Source organism: Schistocerca nitens, chromosome 7 (assembly GCF_023898315.1).
Source record: "Schistocerca nitens isolate TAMUIC-IGC-003100 chromosome 7, iqSchNite1.1, whole genome shotgun sequence".
NCBI classification, from domain to species: Eukaryota; Metazoa; Arthropoda; class Insecta; order Orthoptera; family Acrididae; genus Schistocerca; species Schistocerca nitens.
In genome coordinates, this window is record NC_064620.1 from 153,782,153 (window position 1) to 153,803,685 (window position 21,533).

The window sequence follows — 21,533 nt, forward strand, 5'->3', positions numbered from 1 at the left end:
GATGGCCAGATCACCACCAACAGTGAGATAGTCTCACTTCATTAGACACTGAGGTGTGGTTCAGGATTCAGTACAGGGTGTAGAATGTGGAGAGTAAATTGTATGTCATTAGTTCTGTTACCCTTACTGGTTACACTCTGCTAATGAAAATTTCTTACACTTCTTGGACTTTATTCATTTGTGGGTTGGATGGCACCTCATTTATGTAACTGAGTAACCTCAAGCTTGGATACGACACAAGAACTTGAAATTTTTGAATAACCAGTATTTTGGCACTGAGGAAAAACTACAACATTACAAATTTTACCATCTGGTGAAAAATGAAACAAGGTAAGAGTTTAACTTCCAGTTAATGATAAGATCATTAGAGGGAGATCATATGCTCAAATGACAAGGATGAGGCAGGCAGCCTTTTCAAAGGAACCATCCTTTCACTAATCGTGGAAAGAGAGTTCACAGCTCTAACTACCTTGCCGAATCACTCATTGCAGTCTGAAGATGAACTTAGGTCCGAAACAGTCTACTGCAAAATAAGTTGTTTATTTAATAAACCTTGACTGATTGAATTGCATATGTAGCGCCTCATAAAGATAGGTTTAGGTATTACACTAATTATGCCTACATGAATAGTTCATGCTACGAAACAGTGACTGGCAGCACTGCTTTTATTGTTGTGATAAGTCAAAAAATCATGGATTTTATCAGTGAGCATGAAAGCAACCTGCATTACTGCTAAAGCAATGAATTTGCACATATACTGTGCAAGACACCTTACAGTTAGTGGCACTGGTCGATCACCATTCTCATCCTAGTCAAACTAGATGTGTATGTATGAAGTACATTTACTTTTTTTTTTTACTGTATACCACAATGTGTCCAATATATTTGTAAAAGTGATCTAGAGATGAGAAAAACTGCTGCTGCTGCTACTACTACTATTAATGTTAGTATTACTGTTGCTATAATTACATTACAGGTCATGATGTGTGTTTGTTAAGCATTGTGGGTATGAGTCCCCTTAATGATGAATCACAGGATCTACATATTAATCTGAGTATTAATATCGCATACATTGAGTTTTTTTGCATCAGATTGTCAAAATATGGGCCTAGGTTGCTATCATAAGACAGCAACGACAGGCATGCAATGGTTAACATCTAGGCTTCTTTTGTTGACAACTGAGGAAGCCGTCATTGGGAGTTTCTGTAAGCTGGACACAGTTATCTCTTGTGAAGATCCCCAAAGCTCATTGAATGCTGTTACCTAAGTTACTGAACCAATCCAAATTGTAGAGGGTTTTCCACAATGTCATTTGAAGCCTATACGATATTACGACTTAACTAACAGTAACAAGATGGCCTTCTTGGAGGAACCAGTTGGTAGTTAACAGAGAAGACTACAGTAACTTGCAGGAGAGTGGGCAGTGCAGTGTCAATAGGAATTTTGTAATTGGGAAAAATACTATTCACCCTATAACCACAGTGCTGATCTGATTGAGTGAAAGTCCCCGTGTTGAAGAATTTTTTGAAGATGTTCTATGGGCAACTAAATGGGAGTTTTGTTTAGAAAGGGGTGTTGAAGTTATTTGAAATCCTGTCAGGTGCATATCCAATGTCTGGGTCTGGAGTAGGTCACAGTGTGGTCCCCTCTTCAGTCCCCCCTCAAATGTAACTTCCTTTTAGCTCCACTTACAACAAATTGCAGATACACAGGATTTTGATAATTATAAAATAAAACTTATAAAATGAACAATAAAGGAAAAGACAGAGTGCTACTTGCTGTAAAGAAGACACATTAATTGCAGATAGGTGAAATTAAAAGACACTGATATAAAGCTTTCAGCCACAGCATTCATCAGTCAAAGAGAGACACACACCATCCATACAAACAAACAAGCACATCTTGTGCACACATAACTGCCTACTCCAGCATCTCAAGCTGGAATGTTGCTTGCATCCCCCATGATAGTAGCATTCTGGCCCGATATGCTGGAGTTAGCAGTCATGTGGGTGACCTGTGCATGCTTGCATGTATGTTTTTTTGCATATGAAGGCTCTGGCCAAATGCTTTATGTAAGTGTATTTTAATTGTGCCTGCCTGCAACTTAATGTGTCTTCTTTATGGTAAGTAGCAATCTGTCTTTTCCTGCCAGAGTTTCCATTGCTTAAACTTATAAAATGATTTAATATGGTAATAATATTTTGTTTATATCAGTGGTAAGAGCATCACTTTACCAGCAACTTCCTGGAAATTGCAATTAAGAGAAATGCATCATTTGAAATGCAGTCATCCAAAAATTTGAAAAGACCATGTTTCAAGCAATTGATTTAAGAACTGTTATAGCAACACACTCTTAAAATTTCATCACTGACATACCTGATGTGATATAAACATGGAGTGAGCACTCAGAGTTATCGGTAATTCGGTAAACACTACTGTTGTGTACAGATGTCTGCATACTATTGCTATGTGAAAGTATTAATCTGGAGGGGGATACTGGTCTTTTACAGTTGTTTCTGATTATGTTCCAGAAAGTTAGTCCTTCTCTTATTATTTTTTCCTCAGCGGAAAGTATTTCCCTTTCTGCCATGCCTCACTGAAATGCATGTGGTTCACCAATTCAGAAATAGTCGTAAATGCATCTACCGATTGTAACTTCATACTTTAAGCTTAATTATTTACCACAACTCTAGGGGGAAAAAGGGGTCTTTCAAAGACTAATCTTCACTACTATCAACCCTGTGGGATGCAGGTGTGGTTTGAAGAGGGTAGGTGAGGGCGGAGGGGGCATTGTCATAGAGTCATCCATATCTACACTGATACACTGTCATACACAGTACAGCACCTGACAGAGAGTACCCTGTACCACTACTAGTCATTTCCTTCCCTGCTTCACTCACAAATAAAGTGAGCAAAAAGTGGCTATCTATATGCCTATAGAAGCTATTAGATTGGCAACCTGCAGCTAGGTTACTGGAAATTTTCCTCACTGACATCTCCCACAAAATGATGAAAGGTAAGAAGTTTATCAGTTACTACATTTTCGCTGTTCATGCAGTAAAATGTCATAAGGCATAATATTGTCATTTATTAATTCTTGACTACAAACTCTATTCACAACACATTTTGCAGACAGTATTTATATATACCACGGAATGTACCTGCTAAATTACATCATTGTGTGACACACAGTTCAGGATATACAATTCCATAAACATTGAGATGCATGAGAAACTAGCTTTTCTTAAAATGGAGCTGTTATATACATGGGAGTCTGATTCTTTAAAGAACTGGGGTAGATATTACTGGCAATTTTCTGAATTATAATTTCATGGACATTATGCTAAAGCAATTTATTATTCACTAATGTAAACAAATTATTATTATTATTATTATTATTATTATTACTGTACATTAATGTATCTTATTCTAACTGAACAATTTATTGTCATATTAAAACATTTTATGTATTTTATTGCTGCTATTACTAAAATTGCACATATCTGTGGCACATTAAAAGTGGCAGTGGGGAACAGAGAGGTCGGGGGTTGGCGGCAAGACAGAAACAAACTATGACCCCACCCACCAAATATACCCCCTCGAACTTAATCCTGGATCCACATGTGTAATTAGTGCACAGTCGAAGTAGTGTATGAAACTGGCATGTTCCCAATAAAGCTGAGCTTGCACATGTAACTAAAGTGATACTGTTTGAGTGAAACCACTAAATCTGTATGTGCAATCATCCATATTGTGGTGTTGTAACTTGAGAGACGTCACGTTTGGCTGTGCCACTAAAAGTTGACTTATAGAAACTAATTTTCCCTGGCCAACAAACACCACTGATGTCATGACTGCATGATGGACAATTGGCTGGAGGGGGCCAAATATTTTTCCCATTCACAATTCAATTAATATTAAAATTGCTCATAACAAATTTTCTTAATGTTGGAGCCATTATTTTCAAACTGTCCATGAAGCATGCCAGTATGTAAGAACATCAACTGTCCACGTCATTCAAGGAATTGGTACCCAAATAGGCTTGGTAACCTAAGCCTCAAAGGCCGAGCTGAATTGCTGGTATGGGGCCGTAAAAACTGTTAACGCTTCTCTCTAAATTATGTTGGCCTCAGGCACTTCTCCGCCTACCACTGCGAGGTGGTGCCTAAGGAACAGGAGCTCAGATCTGATCTCCAGATCTCAGTGCCTTGAAGACAAAGATGTAGGACATGTCTCTTTGAGTAGTTGCTGCAGCATGGAAGTAACTGCCAGCTTAAAGTTACGGCCACCTTAGAACACAGTTGTCTATCCATGACCTCGGAAGACACAATGTTTATGCACCAAATAGCAATCAGGTAACATGACAGGTGACTGATAGTTTGTAGCACATACAGTAGCTGCTCTTGTTCAATCACATTGAGGAGCCATATCAGGCATCAAGGGTGAGGGGCGTCTGTGCTCTCCACTCCGCCTCCGCCTCCACCTGCCCCTCCCCTTCCCCCTGCCAACAAATTCTCAGGAAAAGGAAAAAAAATAGTATTGCCAGTTTTTTTTTCTCCAAGAAAATGATTTAAAAGTCGCTATTACACAGTTTTTAACTTTTTTTGTGGCTACTTACAAGTTGCCATTTGTCTTCCAAGATATTAAAAATACTCCATACCCCCAAGTCTTGCCCCCCACCCCCAACCATCCCTGTTATGAAATACATCAACAGCTAGACACCATCCACTGCAAGTAGGTGATGAAGATGAATGTCTATGTTGTCATTGGACAGCAGCTGAGTGACACTCTTGGCATACTTCATTCTTGTTATCTCAGGCATGACTGACATGATGACAGCCACAATCGCTGTAACATTGCATTACGACTGAGTGATAAAATTCCAGTCACTACAAGTTGGACAAACATTTAATTTATTGAAACTTCCTGGCAGATTAAAACTGTGTGCCGGACCGAGACTCGAACTCAGGACCTTTGCCTTTCGCGGGCAAGTGCTCTACCAACTGAGCTACCCAAGCACGACTCACGCCCTGTCCTCACAGCTTTACTTCTGCCAGTACCTCGTCTCCTACCTTCTCGGTCCGGCATACAGTTTTAATCTGCCAGGAAGTTTCATATCAGCACACACTCCGCTGCAGAGTGAAAATCTCATTCTGGATTTAATTTATTATTGCTGCATTCACAACCAGTACATAGAAATGTAAACATTTTATGTTGTACAAAAACATTCTAGTAAACATGACAACAAAATGATGGGCTTTATGTTGTGGTAACAGAAACATGATATTCTCTTCTGACCTTTTATTTATAAACTTTCTGACTTGTCATTCCTCTTACGGGCTCATTGTGCATTGTCCTGTGGATAAGACATGCTCCTATATAAATTACATTTCAGTTAAATAAGCACAATTCACTGGCCTATAACAAAGACTGTTTGTAGTTTCCCAGTCTCTTTTTTTTAAAAAAAAAAAGAGGAGAAAATTAAAGAACTACAGTGACTGAGACCATGTTGTTCACTACTGGGAGAATATCTAAGTTCTGATAATGGCATTTCAATCTGCCCATAAACGGAGTATGAAGACAACTTTCTGTAGGCTAGGTGCACAATAATTTCGATTGGACTTACCATCTTATTGAGACATGAAAATCTAAACACCATCTGTATTTATTATTCAGTACTTAAAGACAAAATTAATGAATGGAGTACTGTATTTATAAATTTGCATAAAACATGATACCAGTAGCTCCTTATTTGGCACAGAATAATTAACAACATTGTTGATAATAGTGTTTAATATTCACATGTTGTTTGTGCATGCCATCCATTTTTGAACACTATATTTTTTATTTATATTCTTCCTATTTAGTCCTTAGTGCAGCTTTACTTCTATAAAGTATATGGTATTAACTGTTAAAGTAATTGATTGCCTGAGGGGGTAGTGGAAAGTGGAGGAAAAGAAGCCCTGCTCCTGTATACACTGCAATGAGGGGAGAACGAGCCATGCCTGCCTCTGTTGATGTTAGTATCCCTACCTGTCATTTATGCTTCCGTGAAAGAAGTAGTCAGAGAACGAGGTAAAAATTGCTTAATTGTTATTTGTAATCGAAAGTGAAATTGTCTTACATATTAACATGTTTAATAAGATCGTAACTTCAACAGTTATGTACACTTATCACAAGGGAAGGAAACAGTGTGAGGTACAACTAATTAACAAGCAGACAACAATGGATATCTCAACCAGTACTGTCAGCTACCTAACATAGGCTACAACCAAAAATAGCTGACTACCAGCCAAACACTTCCAACTTCTGTCAATTTCTACCAGTTCAGGACTAGGAAGCTGACAGATCAATTTAAAGTTAACACACTGTAATGGCAGACAACATATTTCCAGTTGATGCCATATTGAAAACCGAGTCTCTAGAATTTTTAGCTCAGTTGTGGAAACCAGTTAACTCAATATAAACTGGAGAGAGAAATCACAGGTATAATCTTCCAGAAAAAAAAGTTAAGGATGCGTCATACTGGTGAGGACTATTTTGGAGTTGTTAGCAGTGTTTGTGTTAACAACTTTCAAATGATTGTTTCTCTTAAATTTGATATAAAAAGTCAAGAGGTGTAACATATAGATACAGTAATCAACAGACAACAGGAAGTGATATTTGTGTCCACAATGAAGTTCTATATGCTATATAACTGCAAGAAAATTATCTTTGAGAAAAACAAATAATGCTACTATGAAATGTAAAATATTTTTAGAAATCCTCATTTGCACCAAGAATTAAAAAACCATTTTCATGCTGTACTCAGGGAATACTGGAGACCATCAAAATACATATGACATCATTTGTAATGATCATTTTGTAAAATAGAACTACTTACGTACAATAACCAACAGTTAATTTATAGCTGCTGAAATATGATGATGCAGCTAGTTTATTCAGTTTTGTTGACCATTTGCAAAAGAAAATCAGTCAGACTAGGTAATTACTCGTACATTTGCCAATGTTTGACACAAAGTTGTAATTAGTTATGTATTGCAATGGAAAAAAAAAGACAGAGAAACAGGAAGAAAATGTGTTTCTTTCTCTCTCTCTCTCTCTCTCTCTCTCTCTCTCTCTCTCTCTCTTTGTCTATTTCCTACATTCTCTCTCTCTCTCTCTCTCCCCATCTCCCTCTCCCTCTCCCTCTCTGACCATATCTTTCTCCTCCCTCCCTCTGATCATATCCTTCTGTCCCTCTCTCTTTCCATCAGCACCTCTCCTCCACTTCCTTTTCCACCTGCTCACTACCCATCTACACCTTACACCTTCCTAATACATCTCCCCAGCCCTCCCTCCTTTTGTTTGTCCATTTCGTCCTCTGCCTCACACTGTCCATCCCCTCCTTTGTCCTTCTCAACCTGTCCCCAGCTCTTATCAACCAAAGCGTGGTTTTAAAACCACAGTACTTTATTAGGCATGTTCCTACTGGTGGTTATGCACCATTATCTGCCTCTGACCTTTGAACAGATTGACCCAACCAGTTACAGAGGGATCTACAGCTTAACATGGTCTCCAAATGACACTACAACTAGGCATTTTTTGCATTAAAAAATACTGCCAAAGATGAAGGAACTGATATGTTATGAGTAAAAATTGTAGGAATGACTGAGGATTGAACCTAAGACCTTTGGATCTGTTATTGTATTAACATCAAAGCATTTTTCATTGTTTGCAACTAGTTTGATTTATTATTTAGGTTGATTATTTAGGATTACGTATAAAGTAGGCACTGGAAAATAAGGAATGATTGAGTAGTTATGTTGCCTAATGACATATAAAGATATTTTTTGTAGGCATAGGGAGAGAAATGTTTCCATCAGAAAAGACTATCAGGATCCAAAAGTGGCCACATTAAAATGATTTACTGAATCTTCACAAATCATTTGGTGAAATAATCATATGAAAAAGTTATGATGTTACTGCTTCCCCCATTTGGTATTGATATGCTGTCTCGTGACTCTGATATGTAAAGTGGAAGCTAACCTCTTTTGTACAGAAGTAAGATTTCTGAGGAGGTGATTACAGTAAATCTTCAGCAATATAATGAAAATTACATCTGACAATGGAACATAACAGTTGTGAAACTGATCTTGCAGAGGAGAACTGGCAGATACAAATCAATATTAACAGTGAACTAGAAATTAAACAGGGACATTGTTGCATAGTATCAGTAAATAGTTATTGCATTTCTCGCGTCTGTCAACAGAATTCAACAACTTGTCTAGACCCATCTTGACAGTTGTGAAGTCATGGCTTTTTGGCTTATTGTTATCAAATTCACTGCCACCATGCCTCTCTCCAACCAAAAAGTTTAAAAACATATAAAGAAGAAACAGTATAATACACAGGTGAAATATTTACAAATGTTTTTAAAATTAATTAAAGAAGAATTTGGATAGTGGTTCATGCATGAATTTCACTGTAAACTTTCCCAATTTTTGCTTTATATTAAAAAACTATGAGATACAATGAAAAGATATTTAAAGACTTGGCAGACTGCTGCTGATCTTAAAAAGAAGCACTGTGCTTTCACTAAAAATGAAGGAGCTGCTCTGGAGAAATGTTTTTTAAGATATGGGTATAAGCAGAGGGATCAGGTGGACAGAGATGTGAATAGGTGTTGGAGTGGATGGTGGGGAGACAGAAAGGGAGTACGAGTTGGCGTGTGGACAGTGCCATAGTATGAGCAGGAAGGGATAGGGAAGATGGAGAGCGAAGGGGAAAGGGGAAGCCACACCTGGGAGGAAGAGGGGGGGGGGGCAGAAGAGGTGGGTGTATGCTGTAGGAAGGAAAGAGTTTTAGTTAGTAGGATGGATAATTACTGGAGTGAGTTTCATTTTCTGGGAAGAGATTATGACTTGAAGTCCTGTCAAGAATGAGGTAATTAGAGGTGGAACGCAAGCTCAGACTAAGGATATCAGCACTGCCCTGTCAAAGAAACCACCCTGACTTTCACTTTAAGTGCTTTAGGGAAGTCATGCAAAACCTAAATCTGGATGTTAGATGAGGAAACAAACTGCCGTTCCCCCGCATACGAGTCCAGTGTTTTATCGCTGCGCTATCTCACTCGGTCATTCTCTAGGAGAGGTAGTTGACTGAAATTTTTGGTACGGGAGTGGCAGCGTATTGGGATTGGAAAATATAGGCTACTCAGTACAGTTGTTAGAGTCAAGTTTGCAGATAGTAGTAGTCAGTGTTCAATGTGAGGATAGTGGGAATTCAGTGAGATGGTAAATGGACTCACGGAGAAGGTAAAGGGATGAGGAAAGTGAGGTGGAGTCTGTCGTGTTTAATGATTTGGATGGAGTGACATAGCTTTGGTGGAGTGGACATCTGTGCAACATTGGCATAGGTAGGATCTAGGTTTCGTAGGTGTGGAAGGATGCAATCCCACGTCGACGTCGTGCGTAATGGCATATCTCCCCGTGGAGTAGTCTCTCCAGTTTAGTACTGAGCTCTCTGGCGTTAACTGTAGCTCACGACGCCACTGCTGACTGAGCCTTCACGTCACTCGCTGCTGTGGATCTCCATCTCCAGACACTGCGAGACTTGCGTACGGTGGCGGGCAGCACAGCCGCCCCATTGGCTGCAGTGCGTCGGTCACCGCGAGAGGAGCTGCCGCAGCGCCCCGCACAGCAGGAGCACGGCGACGGTGGCGCCGGCGCGGCGGCTGCCGGACCTGCCGATGCCCTCGGCGCGCGTCACGTTGAACTCGCGCGCCTCGAAGTCGCGCTGCACGCGGAACGGCCAGTCGACGCGCAGGTAGGGACCGCCCCGCGGTTCGTACGGCGGCCACTTCGGCACGCCGTCCACCCGGCTCGTGTTCGGCGTCGGGTCCCTGCGCAGTGGGGATGGGCCAAATTGTCACTTTCCGCTATGTGAATGCTACCTTCCGGTCACTGTGATTCCTAGTTGCGATTTGTCACAGTTTAAAATCGCAGTTCACGAATTCTGAAGTTGTATCCCTCCGTACCCTACCAACGTTGAAATGCGATTTATCTGATTCTGACCATTGTGAATGGTTTTCTTGAAAGCCTGCAACTGTAAAAACCATGGGTTTGTTTATAAATAACTTTCTGCTACCAGTAACGATTTTGTTTTATTTATGTTTTACACGACGCGTTTCGGGAAATGATTCTCATTGAAATAAACATTTCACATAATATGCAAAAAACTGGTGATTTCTCAAACTGGGGAACAATCAAGAGCGGGGTGCCGCAAGGTTCGATCTTGGGTCCTCTGCTGTTCTTAATATATATTAATGACTTACCATTCTATATTCACGAAGATGCAAAGCTGGTACTTTTTGCCGATGATACAAGCATAGCTATCACACCCGACAGACAAGAATTAACTGGTGAAATTGTAAACGATGTTTTTCAGAAAATCATTAAGTGGCTCGCTGCAAATGGGCTCTCATTAAACTTTGACAAAACACAGTATATACAGTTCCACACAGTAAATGGAATGACCCCATTAATAAATGTAGACTTCGATCAGCAATCAGTAGCTAAGATAGAATATTCAAAATTTCTAGGTGTATGCATTGATGAGGGGTTGAACTGGAAAAAACACACTGAGGATCTGCTGAAACGTTTGAGTTCAGCTACTTATGCTATTAGGGTCATTGCAAATTTTGGCGATATACATCTGAGTAAATTAGCTTACCATGCCTATTTTCATTTTCTGCTTTCGTATGGCAGCATATTCTGGGGTAACTCATCACTGAGTAAAAGAGTGTTCATTGCACAAAAGCGTGTAATCAGAATAATTGCTGGAGCTCATCCAAGATCATCCTGCAGACACTTATTTAAAGAGCTAGAAATCTTCACTGTAGCCTCACAAAATATATATATATATATATATATATATATATATATATATATATATATATATATATTCACTTATGAAATTTGGTATTAACAATCCGAACGAATTCAAAAGTAATAGCAGTGTACATGGCTACAACACTAGGAGAAAGGATGATCTTCACTACTCAAGGTTAAATCTAACTTTGGCTCAGAAGGGGGTAAATTATGCTGCCACAAAAGTCTTTGGCCGCTCACCTAATAGCATCAAAAGTCTGACATATAGTCATATAGCATTTAAAAGGAAATTAAAATAATTTCTTAATGGCAACTCCTCCTTACTCATTAGATGAATTTTTGGATATAGTAAGTGGGTAATTTCCCAACCCCCACAAAAAAATTATTGAGTGTCATGTAATATTTTGTCTAATGTAATATCTTGTATAGACACCTTTTATTAACCTGACACGTTCTACACCATTACGAAGTGTCGTATTCATGATCTATGGAACAAGTACTAATCTAATCTAACCTATTTTCAGGTATGTATTACTCTGTACTATACCATTTTTTTGTAATGTTTTCGATGTTTGACGTTCTGCTTTGCTTTGTTGACTTTATTGCAATACATAAAAACCGCTCAATTTTTAGTTTACTACATATAACCATCGATACCTAACGAAAAATTGCGCAGTTTTTTATATATTGCAGTAAAATCAACAAAACAAAGCAGGACCCCACACATCGAAAACATTGCGAAAACATAGAAATACACATTTGAAAATGGGAGTCATATCCCGAAACGCATCGTGTAAAACATAAATAAAAGAAAATCGTGACTATTACCAGAAAGTTATTTATAAACAAGCCCATGCGTTTATCACCGTACATGTTACTGTGTGGTTAGTCACAACTCGCAATTAATACGTGCCTTTGCTTGTATATACTGTACGAGAGGTACTGTGGCTGCGCGGGTCATGTACGTTTCACACAACTTTTTTGCAGAAACTGACGTAATCGTGACCTAGTGGCGCTGTGAACGAGACCAAGCACGAGACTATTTGTCGATCGCTATAGCGCCGAGTTGATGTTTACGGACGTGAGAATCTCACAGCTGTAACGAGAACTCTTTGTAGGAATGTGTTGGTGATTGCGCGACGTGCGAAATATACTATGTGATCAAAAATATCCAGACACCCCAAAAGGATACGTTTATCATATTAGGTGCATTGCACTGCCACCTACTGCCAGGTACTTCATATCAGCGACCTTAGTAGTCATTAGACATCGTGAGAGAGCAGAATGGGGCGCTCCGCGGAATTCACAGACTTCGAACGTGGTCAGGTGATTGGGTGTCACTTGTGTCATACGCGTGTACGCGAGATTTCCACACTCCTAAACATCCCTAGATCCACTGTTTCCGATGTGATAGTGAAATGGAAACGTGAAGGGACACGTACAGCACAAAAGCGTACAGGCCGACCTCGTCTGTTAACTGACAGAGACCGCTGACAGTTGAAAAGGGTCTAATGTTTAATAGGCAGACAACTATCCAGACCATCACACAGGAATCACAAACTGCATCAGGAACCACTGCAAGTACTATGAAAGTTAGGCGGGAGGTGAGAAAACTTGGATTTCATGGTCGAGCGGCTGCTCATCAGCCCACATCACGCCGATAAATGCCAAATGGCGCCTCGATTGGTGTAAGGAGCGTAAACATTGGACAATTGAGCAGTGGAAAAACGTTGTGTGGAGTGACGAATCACGGTAAACAATGTGGCGATCCGATGGCAGGGTATGGGTATGGCGAATGCCCGGTGAACGTCATCTGCCAGCGTGTGTACTGCCAACAGTAAAATTCGGAGGCAGTGGTGTTATTGTGTGGTCGTGTTCTTCATGGAGAGGGCTTGCATCCCTTGTTGTTTTGCGTGGCACTATCACAACACAGGCCTACATTGATGTTTTAAGCACCTTCTTGCTTCCCACTGTTGAAGAGCTATTCGGGGATGGCGATTGCATCTTTCAACACGATCGAGCAACTTTTCATAATGCACGGCCTGTGGCGGAGTGGTTACACGACAATAACATCCCTGTAATGGACTGGCCCGCACAGAGTACTGACCTGAATCCTACAGAACACGTTTTGGGATGATTTGGAATGCCGACTTTGTGCCAGGCCTCAACGACTGACATCGATACCTCCCCTCAGTGCAGCACTCCGTGAAGAATGCGCTGCCATTCCCCAAGAAGCCTTTCAGTATCTGATTGAACGTATGCCTGCGAGAGTGGAAGCTGTCATCAAGGCTAAGGGTGGGCCAACACGATATTGAATTCCAGCACTACCGATGGAGGGCGCCACGAACTTGTAAGTCATTTTCAGCCAGGTGTCCGGATACTTTTGATCACATAGTGTATTTGTGACAAGGAAGAGTATGAATGTTATTTTTCGTCGTTTCGTTTTCAGCAATCTAAGCTGTCCTCTTAGGTTCCTCCCTGACCACACAGCGGAAATCGACACGTATTCGGAAATAAACTGCGAAGTATCTGTGACGAGGAAGAAAATGATTTTTTTTCTGTTGGTTTCACATGCAGCGACGTAAGGATGTCCTCTTATGTTCCTGCCTAAACAAACACTCAGTCGGAAATGAGCACCCAAATGTTTATTTCATCTTTCGTTCTCTAATCAGACGGAAATGTTAAATCGGAACATACTTATATTACATTCGTAACAAACTCCAAGACTGTGTTAGCAACGCTAAGATGAAAAAATATTGGCATGTAGCGGGATGCGAACCCATACCCTTTTACTGCGGAAACCATGACGATATCCATTACATTGAGGCTCCATCATACGACTTTTATCTCAAGTCTTCATTATCGTAATGTTTCTTCAGGCCTTGCATTGTTGTTGCGTTGTGAACTGACATTTAATGGTAAGAGTGACTTGTCTGTGATACATCTTCATTGCGCCATTGCTTTAAACAGCATACTGGGGCACACACACTACTAAGTACATGAATGCACGCAGTTCACACAGGGGTCGTTCACACGCGCTCGGTAAAGTCGGAAGTCCTGTAGTCACGTAACGACTGCAAAATACGAGGCCCAAGCTTTGGACCCGTAAAAACAGTAATGTGAAGTCTACCCGACCTGGGCTGCGCTCCTTCCAAAGAGGTACTTTGGCTTTCTCGAAGGCATCGTCCTGATTGCGGTAGCCATTACAGCAGACGAATTAAAGCAGAAGCTTTTTATATATTCAGCTGATTCGTTCATTGCAATTCTGGAAACTATTGTTGTCCTTTCTTTTTTTTGAAAGTTTGAAGCTGCCCACTTCGTACTCGTTACTTACATTGCGGTATGTAGTACGAAAAGTACTTACGAATCTCACCAGATGCTAAATAAATATACTGGTTGTGTAAAGTGTGTTCTAATTTCTGCTAAAAATTACAATGCTGTATTTTCTTTCTTTAAAAGTGTGAACCTGTCACCTACATACTAGTTATTTACATAGTGGTATTTATCACAGAAAAATCTTGAGAGAAAGCTACCTCACTGAGAAGTAAATGTGCTGGTTGTGTGAAGTATGCTCTAATTTGTGCGAAAAATTACAGTTCACTGCCAGGAAGGTAAATTCTTGCTTTGCTCTTGAAAGTAACTGGAACAACGAGAAAAAATACCAGCGGGAATACGCCTTTACCACTGCCAGAATATATTTCGTCTGCATATTTGCTTAATTTGAAGACATTCTTGTTCGGGAAAAAAATCTGCTAAAATAACTAGCTTGTAAATTTTCTTTTATACTTTATATGCGGCTGACTGTAAGTCACATTTTAATTTTTTCTCACATGTGTCAGTCCTTTTTATGTTTTTTGTTCTCACAATGAATGGTAGCTTGTTTTTACCAGATAATCAACTCGTTTTGAATATTCAGAATTGTAAATTATTGACGATGACAAGTCCCAGATGCTCTCAGAAACGTGAAAGCGAATAATAAAATTTGCCCCGATGGCAAGACAAGAACCAATATTTCTATAAACACAGTTCCATCTCTTCATTCCCTATATAAGATGCCGACCATTAAACCACAGTAACAGAAGAAAACTTGATACTTTGACCTGTGCCGTACACGTCATGAGAACTGTATACACCGATAACTCATTATCTAAACCTTAACGTCAATATCTTTTCGAGAGATCCTCAATGTGCTTGAGTATTGGGACAGCATTTATTTATAGAAGACAAATTATAATGTGGCTATAGTACGAAACAAATCAAATATAAGATTGACGAAATCCAGTATGGCTTCAGCTGGGTGCTTCAGCCAAAGTTTATCTTTGAAAGCAGTCACAATACCTTTCGTACGTATATGTAGATAAAGATACGTGCTAATACAGCGACTGGCAAGTATATTTGCTAAATGGTATTTCTGGCCAGGTGAACTGTATCAATGCAACGGAAAGTGATACGTTGTCGCCAGTAAAGTGCGCAAATTGTCAACAGTGTGTCATTGAAGTCGTTATGCAACTTGAAAGAGGCGATAAGTGAATGTGAAATACTCCTAAATTTTCTGCTAAGTAGTTGTATTAAAGACTTCGTTAGGTGTTTTAAGGTTGATGATATGCATATGGAAAGAGTGGGAAGTACAGTTTAAAGTTGACATTGGGAATAGTTTGAGAGCAGTGCTTGAACATACATACAAAAGTTTACCGTTACCTGTGTACTGTAAAAAAAAAAAAATGCATAAGTTATGCAGTGGATAAATCCTGGTATGTTTCGTCGTTTATGTACATTTATTTGTATAACACACATGAAAGTGCTGGTCTCAGCCTTGTACAGTACCAAAAATATATTTTCTGAATTTACATTGCAGTTTCAGTTTTTATGATGAAAAGTGCATTGCGTGTGCTTAAATATGGCAATGTTTCTGATGTTGCTTGTATTAATTAAGGGCGAAACGGTCAATAAAACGTACTGGGAGAGACTTGTGTCTGCGTTTGGCCATATGATTACATTTTCATTTATAGAATGTCCCTTGTGTCTGTATTCTGAATTACATTACACACTGACAGGTTAAAGCGTGAACAAAATTCCCTACACATTTGAAATGAAGTCTCGTAATTGATTCGTATTCTTCACTATCAGATTGTCATAGACCGACGTAATTACCAATTTCTTTTCAGTGTCCTATAAAAATTCATATCAGTTTGCGTTATAAAACACAAAGGATAAATATTATTCTTAGAAAGCGTGTTCATATAACGTTTTCAAAGTCAGTCTTATTATATACGGTACATTTGATCAGAGATTCCTGTATCAGTTACGTTACAATCATCGACATCGGCGATTTAAGAATGAGGAAAGAAGAATAAAAAATTGTTTTCGGAAAATAGATGCCATCCTTTTTTTGCACGAAAGGAAGGCTTATCAATCATGTAAATTTTATCTACAACGATATAGACAACAACCGCAGATGTCCCGGCACACAAATCGTATTAAAAGGAAACGTGAAAGTGCTGCGAATCTTCAGTACTTGACGCCTCTACAGGAAACACGTAGAGCGTTCCGTATGTACAACTGCATATTGTACGGCGCAGTTCCCAGGCAACAGCTGCAAATATGTATCAATACAAAGCGCTGTCACTAAACAGAGGAGACTTCAGTACTTTTGAGGAATGCACTATTAATCAGAACAATGGAAACAACTTCACCAACATGTAGAAAGTACCTCAGCAGGAAAATTATTCTGAAACACTACCAATGATTTGAGGATGAGCCGATACACAAAATTTTGCAATCTTACAGTAAGGTGCTACACCATCCGGTATTGGACCCACAAATCAACAGCATCAGCATTCTCAATGCTAAGCACGTTTCAAAATCACACACAAAGAATGCGACTGCTACCCAGTTCTGAACAACAGTACGAAAATACCAACTACGTATGGGAAAAACAGACCGTTCAAAACAGATGCCATTATTTTAGTTCTGAGCAACGGATACTTTTCGATTTTGTTTGGTCTCGGTTATAAGTCTTTTTTAAATATTTTATTAATAACTGAAAAAACAGGGATATCAATTTGCCATAGCAGAAGTGCTAAAATTTATTGTTTCCGAATGATTTTTTTTTTACAAATGGTTAATGTGTATTTGTAAAATTCCCGTTGCTTTGAAATATTGAATTATTATAGAAAATGGGAAAAGCGATCAGCGCTACTTTAATCGCAACGACGACAGTTAGAAACTAGCAACAAACAGATGGCATAATAATCAGTGCAGCATTGCTGAAATAATAATGTTCGGTACACTTGTACGCGCAAGACTTGTCTCCGCCTGGTCTGTATGGTAATTTCTCCCCGTCGTCACTCGACGCTGGCTGTGTTGCAGAACGACACGATCCCTAGTTTGGAAGTATTTTACGAAGTGTCGTAGCAATGGAGGAAAATGCTTCATTTTCTGTAAATGAGTAGAAAAGGGAGGGGGCACAACAAACCCGCGACGTCTTATAAGGAGAAAGCATCCACAATGTTCCTTGGAAGGGAAGGGAATTTTATTGATGTATCATAAACTTGGGATAGTAACCGAACCCTTAATTTTGAAGGTGAAAAACTTATACCATTCAAAAGTGGCAACGGAGGACGCGTCCTTCATCTTCACCATCTTTACTGGAGACAGTGGGACCTATTTCTGACACAACCTCAACCTCATATTGACCGAAGTCTCTTACTCCTTCACTTTCATTAGAATTTTTCAGTCTTTGTTTGTAGTCTACGTTTATTGCTGGAAATAACAGCAATAAAAAACCGAAAATCGGCTATCTCAGAAACGGGTAATTTTGAGCGGTTTTAACGGTCAGGTTAAACTGGAAACAAAAAAAGCGATGCAGCTAAAAACCGGTTGTTTCAGCTACAACCGCCATCCCTAGTATCAACCCAGTACTGGACTTACACATTTATATAGATTACTCTAATAATCCAGTAATTAACAACAGCAGTTTAGAAACCCATCTGCAACAACGGCCAAGTGCTGCGTGTATACCGATGGGTCCATGTATACCGAAGCGCCAAAGAAACTAGTATAGGGATGCCTATTCAAATACAGAGATATGTAAACAGGCAGAATACGGCGCTGCGGTCGGCAACGCCTATATAAGACAACAAGCGTCTGGTGCAGTTGTTAGATCGGTTATTGTTGCTACAATGGTAGTTTATCAAGGTTTGAGTGGGTTTGAACGTGGTATTATAGTGCGCGCACGAGCGATGGCACACAGCATCTCTAAGGTAGCGATGAAGTGGGTTTTTTTTTCCGTATGAACATTTCACAAGTGTACCGTGATTTTCAGGAATTTGGTAAAACATCAAATCTCTGACATCACTGCACCCGGAAAAAGATCCAGCATTAACGGGACCAACGACAACTGAAGAGAATCGTTCAACGTGACAGAAGTGCAATCCTTCCGCAAATTGCTGCAGACTTCAGTGCTGGGCCATTAACAAGTGTCAGCGTGCGAACCATTCAACGAAATATCTTCGATGTGGGCTTTCAGAGCCGAAGACCCACTCATGTACTCTTGATGATTGCACAACACAAAGCTTTACGCATCGCCTTAGCCCGTCAACACCGACATTGGATTGTTGATAACAGCAAACATGTTGCCTGGTCGGACGAGTCTCGTTTCAAATTGAATCGAGCGGATGGACGTGTACGGGTATGGAGACAACCTCGTGGAATCATGGACCCTAGTCAACATACGACTCTGATAGGTGACACGTGCATAATGATCCTGTCTGATCACCTGCAGCCATTCATGTCCATTATGCATTGCGACGGACTTGGCCGATTCCAGCAGGACAATGCGACAGACCATACGTCTAGAAACGCTACAGAGCGGCTCCAGGAACACTCTTCTGAGTTTAAACACTTCCGCTGGACACCAAACTCCCCAGACATGAACATTATTGAGCGTATCTGGGATGCCTTGCAACGTGATGCTCAGAAGAGATTTCCACCCCGTCGTACTCTTACGGAATTCCTGCAGGATTCATGGTGTCAGTTCCCTCCAGCACTACTTCAGACATTAGTTGAGTCCATGCCACGTCGTGTTGTGGCACTTCTGCCTGATCGCGGGGGTCCTACGCCATGTTAGACAGATGTACCAGTTTCTTTGGCTCTTCAATGCATAATTACTGCGTTGGCTGTGCTTATGTAGGCTACAAAAATAAAAATGGCGGACTGTTCCGTATACTGAAAGAAATATCTGTTTACACAGAGGAATTCTTAGCCACTGAAAGAGCATTAAAAAGCTGTAAGATATGTTATATGACGATCCAAGCTGACCATTACGTAATGATAACGGACTCTCTCCGGCTTGGAAAAATTAACATCAATTGTAAAGACAAAGCAACCTGCTATTTACCATGTAAAATAGCTGCTCCTGTATCAGAATTACGAAGAAACACTACAGAAGTATAATTTGTATGCCTGATAGGAAAGGGAGTCTTAGCGTAAGTAAAAGTAGGTCGAGTCGTGACTCGTGATTGGAAAGCTTCGTCGATAGTTCACTTGGCCACAAAAGGCAATGGTCTCAGGTTTGAGTCCCGATTAGGTACACACTTTTAATCTTCCAAGAAATTGCATCAGTTATATTCGCCAAAGGTCGTTGTGGGATTGTGGGGAGAGACAAGGAAGGTCAACTGCCAAAGAAGATAAGAAAGAATGAGATACAAGACATGTGACCTCCAGTTGGAGATCTTATTGCTGCAGACAGCTACATAGCAGAAGCAGATGGAATAAGGAGTGGGAGATTGGAGATCTGTATAAGAGCGCCTGTTACAGGCAAATCCAATCATGTACATGGAATGCAAATGGTCTGCCACAAAGTTGAATACGGAACGTAACTCCACTGGCTAATGGAACAATAGGCAGTTCACAATGAGTATCAGTAGACCGAACGATAGCTGCTATCGACAACACATCCACAGAATCCATGTCATAACATCACCATGCTGATTCAGGAAATCAGTCACATATTACTTAAGCCGACATAAACACGAAACAAATTACACTGGCTACATACGAAGCTGTTTACAAGAAACAAGAATTTCTCTTAGAATTTAATGGTACTCTCGATAACAGTGAATTTATAAGCTTCATAGAATGGCTCTGAGCACTATGGGACTCAACTGCTGAGGTCATTAGTCCCCTAGAACTTAGAACTAGTTAAACCTAACTAACCTAAGGACATCACACACATCCATGCCCGAGGCAGGATTCGAACCTGCGACCGTAGCGGTCTCGCGGTTCCAGACTGCAGTGCCAGAACCGCGCGGCCACTTCGGCCGGCAAGCTTCATAGAATTCTCGTTAAAAGTAGACATTAAAATCTATCTGAACAGGTCGTCTGAGTGTGTGTGTGGGGGGGGGGGGGGGCGTTCATGCATATTTATTTCGCTTATTGAGAAATTGGTTTGTTAACTTCAGTTACGGAACCATTTGGTCACTTAGCTTACTTTTGGATTATAGGAACTTGTGGAAAGGGAGTCCTGTAATTTTGAACAGGCTCTGTTGGTGTAACCAGAATAAAATAGAAGATTATGTAAATTTACTCCAAAGGATTTTATAAGTATAATTTATTACACTTATTATTACAACGTCATATACAACAATCGAGTTGATCATTGAACATGTGTTAGATTAGAGACACGGATTGATACGTTCAGGCGTTCAGAGTCGATGGGCATTATAAGGGAAAACAAATATGAGTTAACAGTTGAAGGAACAGGCAAAGATGCGAATAACTCAGCTCGAGAGGGCAAGGTGTGTGATATATGACAGCCAAAAATCGCTTGATTTTAAGACCTTTATTCCAATTACTAATTTCGACAGAATCGTGCTTTCATCCTCAGATTGGCATTATACTGTACAAAAAGAAAGTAGGTAATCGGTAATCTGCGCAAGATACAACTGCTCCCTCGCCTTGGTCATTGGATTTATTTTTGTTTGACTAGGCTTGGATGGCTCACTGAATCATATGTATAGGATATAATTAAAAGATCGTCGTCTACAGTGGGCGAGCTCATCGGCTATTGTAGTGTAATGAGAGCCTTGTAGCACATAATGACAGTCTAAGAGAATTACGAATGACACTGAAGTAAAGGTGTGAGTACCGGCTGCGAGTCGTGCTTCGGTAGCTCAGATGGTAGAGCACTTGCCCGCGAAAGGCAAAGGTCCCGAGTTCGAGTCTCGGTCGGGCACACAGTTTTAATCTGCCAGGAAGTTTCATATCAGCGCACACTCCGCTGCAGAGTGAAAATCTCATTCTAGAATTACGAATGTTTGTTACCATTACGTTTTTCCATACATGTAATTTATATTGGTGAAATGCGCCATATCTTTGTATATGAATCAGGCGTAAAGATTTACCTTTTTGATTCCTATAGTATATAATATGCTTTCTAAATTGTGTAAAAATTTTCATGAGAGTAATTTCAAAACATTTCAATATATCGTCGGTTAATACGATGGTGTCACCTGACTTCTACACGGCAAGTTACATGGGCTCTGTAGCGCCTCAGTTTCGTCCTCGTGAGGTCGTCGACATGGCGTATAGTTTTAACCCTATTGGTGCTATGGACGTTGTACTTTTTATACCTTTTATTCATTTCACATCCCATTTGGGAGC

General features: G+C 40.1%; 1 protein-coding gene across 1 annotated transcript in view; it reads right to left on the reverse strand.

The window, feature by feature from the left end:
- Window positions 1–3,077: 3,077 nt before the first annotated feature.
- LOC126194891 (cholinesterase 1-like) overlaps window positions 3,078–21,533 on the reverse strand; it is a 348,159-nt gene continuing 329,703 nt past the window's right edge. The window contains exon 12 of the mRNA XM_049933240.1: window positions 3,078–9,883. Within this exon, the coding sequence (XP_049789197.1) occupies window positions 9,646–9,883 (238 nt within the window). The 3' untranslated portion in view covers window positions 3,078–9,645. The remainder of the gene's footprint in view (window positions 9,884–21,533) is intronic.